This window comes from Limulus polyphemus, unplaced genomic scaffold, assembly GCF_000517525.1.
Source record: "Limulus polyphemus unplaced genomic scaffold, Limulus_polyphemus-2.1.2 Scaffold2531, whole genome shotgun sequence".
Lineage (NCBI taxonomy): Eukaryota > Metazoa > Arthropoda > Merostomata > Xiphosura > Limulidae > Limulus > Limulus polyphemus.
Window position 1 is genome coordinate 14,508 of NW_013668141.1, and position 5,833 is coordinate 20,340.

Below are 5,833 nucleotides of genomic sequence, written 5' to 3' on the forward strand. Positions count from 1 at the left end.
CATTTTAGTGTATTTTACTTGCAGTTTTTTTTTTTTTACCGGTTGTTTCGCGCAGATAGCCTAGTTCTAGTAACATTGCGCCATGAAACGCCAAACAACCAACACAAACATTTGGGTCCACGATTGTGTTTCTCAAAAGGTCCTTAATAACACACAAACATCGCAAAAACAATGAACAGAAATACTTTCATGCAAGTAATCCATTTAATTGCTGTGGGGAGTCTCCTATGTCTGTCTTTTCTCTTAGAAAATGAAAATATTTTGGTCAGCACTCTACACACTGAGGGTTGTAATAGGCAAAAACACATTATTCAATACGATGCATTATGAGGACCTCACTAGTAGTGAATAGTATAAAACAGGTCGGTAAATTGAAGGTTAAAAACAGCACTAGACCCGCAGATTGGAATAATGTAGACAATAACCTCCTTACAAGTATATCCGGGTCATTATTCTTCCACCGACAATCTACTTGACCAAAAAAAAAAAAAAAAAAATCCAACAACAACTCCTCACGTGTCTTGTGAGAGAGAACGAATTATACAACATTTGGGTCATTTCAAAGTTTGCCCTAACGGAACAAAGTGGCATCTTTGTATTGTGACAATCGATGCCGTTTTAAGGGTAGAACATAGATAAAGTTTGAATGTTTTTAAAATTTAGATACCTATCATACAGACAATGTAAACAAGAATCAGGTGGCTTACAATTAACAGAAATTCGTCACTATTCCAGTTGTATATTTGAATAGAACGCCACTGTTTGTCACTACAAACTCGTTTTAATATATACCTGAATACCAACCATTATTTGTGACTAAAAACAGTTTAATAATATATGTATGCTTGAATACTTTATCATTGTCACTAAAAACCACAGATTTATAAAATATTGTTGTAGGCCATATTTTTAACAATTAAATTTAGACGTATTGTTTACTAAAAGGAATTTTGACATAACGTAATGATTACGCTTAGAAGTAAGTTCCAAAGTGCCTAGATTTGACTTGACATCTCGAATTTTCGTAAGATTTAGAAGAAATATATAAAACATAAAACGAATGATTCAGAGAATTGATCAGTAAACCAGCCAGATAGCGAATTAATCAAAGAGCTGGTTAGTTAATGAACCCGTTATTGGATTATCAATTGAACATTAACTGTGTCAGTTAGCCAGTTTGGAGTCTTGTCGTCTATACATGAGGAAATTAGTAAACTAATGCTGAATTTTGTTTGTGAGTTAGGCCTTTCAATGAACATAATCTGTATTATTTATGTGTTCCCGTTGAATAAATTGCTTTCTTTATCGTTAATTGGGGTGGACTCTACATAATTTTTGCATAATCAAAAAATAATCTACCCTAAAATAGAAATTCTTACAACTCTGGTGTCAAGAGGTGGGATTATTTTAGAACTTAGACTAAAATTCAAGTTGATAACACGTGCTCAATGCGAGGTCGATAAACCACAATTTTTGTAGACTTTGTTTTTATTATTGAAAGTAGTTTTGTGATACATTTTTGAAATTACACTTTTTTGCAGGCAGTGTATAAATAATACAAAGACTGGGTTCATATGCCTCACATTTTTGGTGTAAGTGTTCAATATAATACGTCTTAGAAATGCAATATGTAAAATAATGTAAGAGATATAACAGAGCGTTTTTTTTTGTCATTGTGAATTACGTTTTTATTAAGCACAACTTTTTTCTGATAAATAGTTGTGCTAAACGTGCCTATTGTATTTAAGCCTAACATCCTGATGATAAACAATCGTGCGAAAGATGGTTTATATTGTTATTTTTGGTAAGCCTACTTCCTCATTCTAAATAGTTTCTCTAAACATGTTATGGTTAGGTGCTTAATGTTTTTAAGCCTAACTTCCTGATGATAAACAATCGTGCGAAATATGGTTTATATTGTTATTTTTCTTAAGCCTACTTCCTCATTCTAAATAGTTTCTCTAAACATGTTATGGTGAGGTGCTTAATGTTTTTAAGCCTAACTTCCTGATGATAAACAATCGCGCGAAATATGGTTTACATTGTTAAGCCTAATTCCTCATTCTAAATAGTTTCTCTATACATGTTATGGTGAGGTGCTTAATGTTTTGTTATGCTTAACTTCCTGATAACGAATGGTTGCTCGAAACGTACCTTATGGTGAGGTTCACAATGTTTTAAGACTATTATAATCTTAAGGTATTTGTAGACCTTATGGTAATTAAATGGTTCGAAGCGGAGAGATTTGTCATTCCTTTTTATTGCAATACTTCTTGGTTGTGCATTATATTCATTATTTTGTTTTCAGACAAGGCACGATCTGTGATTGACTGTCATTATTCAATTTTTAGATATGGCACGATCGGTGATTGGATTGTATGTTACTGGCTTCTTCTTTATCTTCTTGTCATTTTTTACCGGAGTTGCTGGGTGCTGGAAGCGTTCCCATGGAAACGTTGTTGCCACTGGTCTACTGCAACTTCTGGCAGGTGAGTATCCGAATAGTAATTAGCGTCTCTTTGAATCAGTAGCGTTAACTGAAGTTACGTCAGTCAAACTAACGTTAAGATAAAGTTATGTATTTCCCAACAATCCTCCTCAGTTGCAACATGAAATTATGAAACGTGTATTAACATTCATCCGGCTGTTTCACTTCGATTTTTTTTACATTAAGAAAGCCGTAATTTATTTTAACTTTAAGGTATGGCTATTATATTGTTTGAATTCACATCAAAATTCCTCCTTTAGATCTATCTTAATAAGCTCCTTTGTATTCGCGAAAGTTAAATTGTTTATGTTTATTAATTATAGTATTGTTACGTCTCCGTTCGTTAGTTAATTTTCCGTTAATTCGTTCCGACGAAACTTTAGCGACACAAGTCCTTTCTTGAATAAAACTAGTTTATTCTTTCTGAATACAACTTCGCAATACACTTAATTACCACAGTCGCGCTATAACAAACGCTATAATTCACAACGAACATCTCACGTGCTCAACTCAACAATACTCTGTCCGCAGTTTAATTACACATTGCATTACATTGTTGCGTCACTTCTTGGCCGTCTTGTATAAAAGAATACCGTACATCTAGTAACCTCCCGAGGATTCACCAATCTTCGAGAATATGACGTCTTACTAGAGTCACGTGACCTCCGCTGTCGTAACACTATTATTAGGTATCAGTAAGTCTTTATATTTTTCTATTTTTAAAAAACAACAACACTAAAAAAACATCTAACCGTAAAATTCCAAGTTTCTGCCAAAAAGTGGCCATTTTATGTTGAAACTTGGTTAAGGAACAAGAACAACCATTTAAAAAAAATCTCGTTATTTTGTATCACTGGTGAGAATACAAATACTTCTGCATTTCATCACGTGACGTTTGATGAAACTGTTTTGTTTTCTTTCAGCTCTGGTGGACGCAGGTGCTATGGGACTGTGGCACGGGGTCCAGTATTACGATTATCAAAAACTGCGGGATGACATGGCCTACTTTGGTTGGCCCGATGTAAGCATTTTCTGTATGTCTAGCAATTCGATTATTTCCGACACGTGAGTTACGTTGTAAGTTGGTTCACGTATCAGATGTGAATATCAAATTCTAACAATTTGGCCATTGTTCAATAATACGTCAAGACTGTGGTGAGCGGATATCGATTGCTGTCACGGTTTGTAGCCTATACGATCACCCAAGTTTAATTATTAATTAGTAAGTTATTTTAATTACTACATATCTACATTTCGGACGCTGATCCTAGAAAAGTGACAAAAACTATTTCTGTAGTGCTGGAGGTGGCTGGATTCTAACCTGAGGCTTCTTGAAAGGAGATGGGGTGCTATCTACTCGTCTGGGGTCTCCTACAGAAACATAATAAAAAAGAAGTTAATGATAAAAATATAAAGTTACTAATTAATAATTAGGCTTAGGTGATCGTATAGGCTAGTAACCATGACAACATCAGATCACCTCAGGCGTTGTTTTATGTACAAATATTTTTTAAAGAATATATTTACTTAGTTGTATAATGTGAACTTAAAGTAAAGAATCACAGTAATTTAGAGTAGGAGTTTATTTATAAGTAATATTTAATTAGAATACTTGTTAGTAATCTTTAACTGTGTAGTTTATCCCAGAAAAAGCTATTTCATTTGAAACACCGATCAATGTGAAAACGGATAAACCAGAAAAAGACCAGTTTGATTAAAGCCGAAAATATTGTTAAGAGCGAAAATACTCGACTATGAATCAATGCTTTTTGATTATTATAAAACTAGCTACATTACTTTCTAATGAGTCAGTGCTTTTTAATTATTATATAACTAGCTACATTACTTGCTGATGAATCAGTGCTTTTTGATTATTATAAAACTAGCTACATTACTTTCTAATGAGTCAGTGCTTTTTAATTATTTAAAACTAGCTACATTACTTGCTGATGAATCAGTGCTTTTTAATTATAAACTAGCTACGTCACTTGCTGATGAATCAGTGCTTTTTGATTATTGTAAGCTTCAGACACTTCGTTTTTGTTGTGATTCATTTAGCTAGCATTCTTTAACCACAAATGATTAATAATTGTCCACATTAATACGAAGTTGTGCATGGCCTGGTGGTTGAAACCCACCTCAAATATAGTTCTCTCTCAGCTGTCGGGGCGTAAGAATGTGACTGCCAATCCCACTATTCGTTGGCAACACTCAAGAGTTGGCGGCGGATGCTTTCAGCCAATTTCTTTCAAAGCTTGGGACAGCGGAGATAGCATTAGTAACTTTGCCATAATCGAGTGCAAACAAACAAACCAAAAAAATTGTGTGCCTAACAGTTAATTAGCTTTTTTTTTTTTTGTAGTGTGTTTACGATTGTACTAAATTATTTATGATTTTAACTTTAACATTTGTATAGTTCGGCATCCCAGTTGGTAAATAACGTATTTATTATGGTTTTTCCAGTGAGTCAGTTGAAAGCTTTCAACAAGAAATTTGGCATGACAAGTCATAGATGTTGTATCGGCATGATTTGTACGTGTTAGCAATAAACAAGTTTAGTGCCTCGTTCAAGAGCATGAACTAACCATTCATACTTGTTTTCTGACGATAGCAAAATCAAATTTTTGTTGTTGTAATTTCACGTGTGTAAAGGTAGTAAATCAATACAAAATTCACGTCAGAGTTTTGTTATTCTGCAGGTCTTGAAACACAGAGGATATACGAACTTCTATTATGGGTGGTCTTATATCCTGGCGTGGATTGGTGTTGGAATGAGCCTAATGACCGCCATCTTGTTTCTTTGTGCTGCTGGTTGTCTTCGTAGGGAGAAGAAGGTCGAACAAGCGAAGAATATGCAATACCTCATGCCCGTGTATCCGGACAAGCGACAACCGTATAACTATACGGCTTATCCTGGCCCTTATTATCAGTACGGCTATTAGGCCTCACTCTTCCCGTGATAAACCTTGTTTATCGGGCGTGAAAAATTAGCCCATAGCAGTAAAAACTCACACGTCTTTGGTAACATCGAATTTTTAAACACAGAGAAAGTAAATGTAAATACTACCAGTTCTTAAAACTTGTATTATAAAATGCAAAAAAAAAAAAAAAATAGTATGTCAAATAGTTTGAAATTATGATTTACGTACGATGGTTTCTTTCCAACGGTTGTTAGGAACGCGAGTTGTTTGTCCAAGTTCTAGAAATATCCAGTTTTGATACGGGTTTACAAAGAAATTTCAATTATATTTATAAAATATTCCTTTCGATTCATTGGTTTGCGAATTATTTAACTTCTTTTCTTATTGATTTTTCACTGTTAAAACACTTTTGTTAAGTATATCG

At 34.0% G+C, this 5,833-nt stretch overlaps 1 protein-coding gene across 1 annotated transcript in view; it reads left to right on the top strand.

Moving 5' to 3' along the window:
* Window positions 1–5,577, top strand: part of LOC106467217 (transmembrane protein 178B-like) — a gene marked incomplete at its 5' end in the record, with an annotated part of 11,454 nt that extends 5,877 nt beyond the window's left edge. The window contains 3 exons of the mRNA XM_013927545.2: window positions 2,352–2,489; window positions 3,412–3,509; window positions 5,188–5,577. Of these exons, the coding sequence (XP_013782999.2) occupies window positions 2,352–2,489; window positions 3,412–3,509; window positions 5,188–5,430 (479 nt within the window). The remainder of the gene's footprint in view (window positions 1–2,351; window positions 2,490–3,411; window positions 3,510–5,187) is intronic.
* Between the last annotated feature and the right edge of the window lie 256 nt (window positions 5,578–5,833).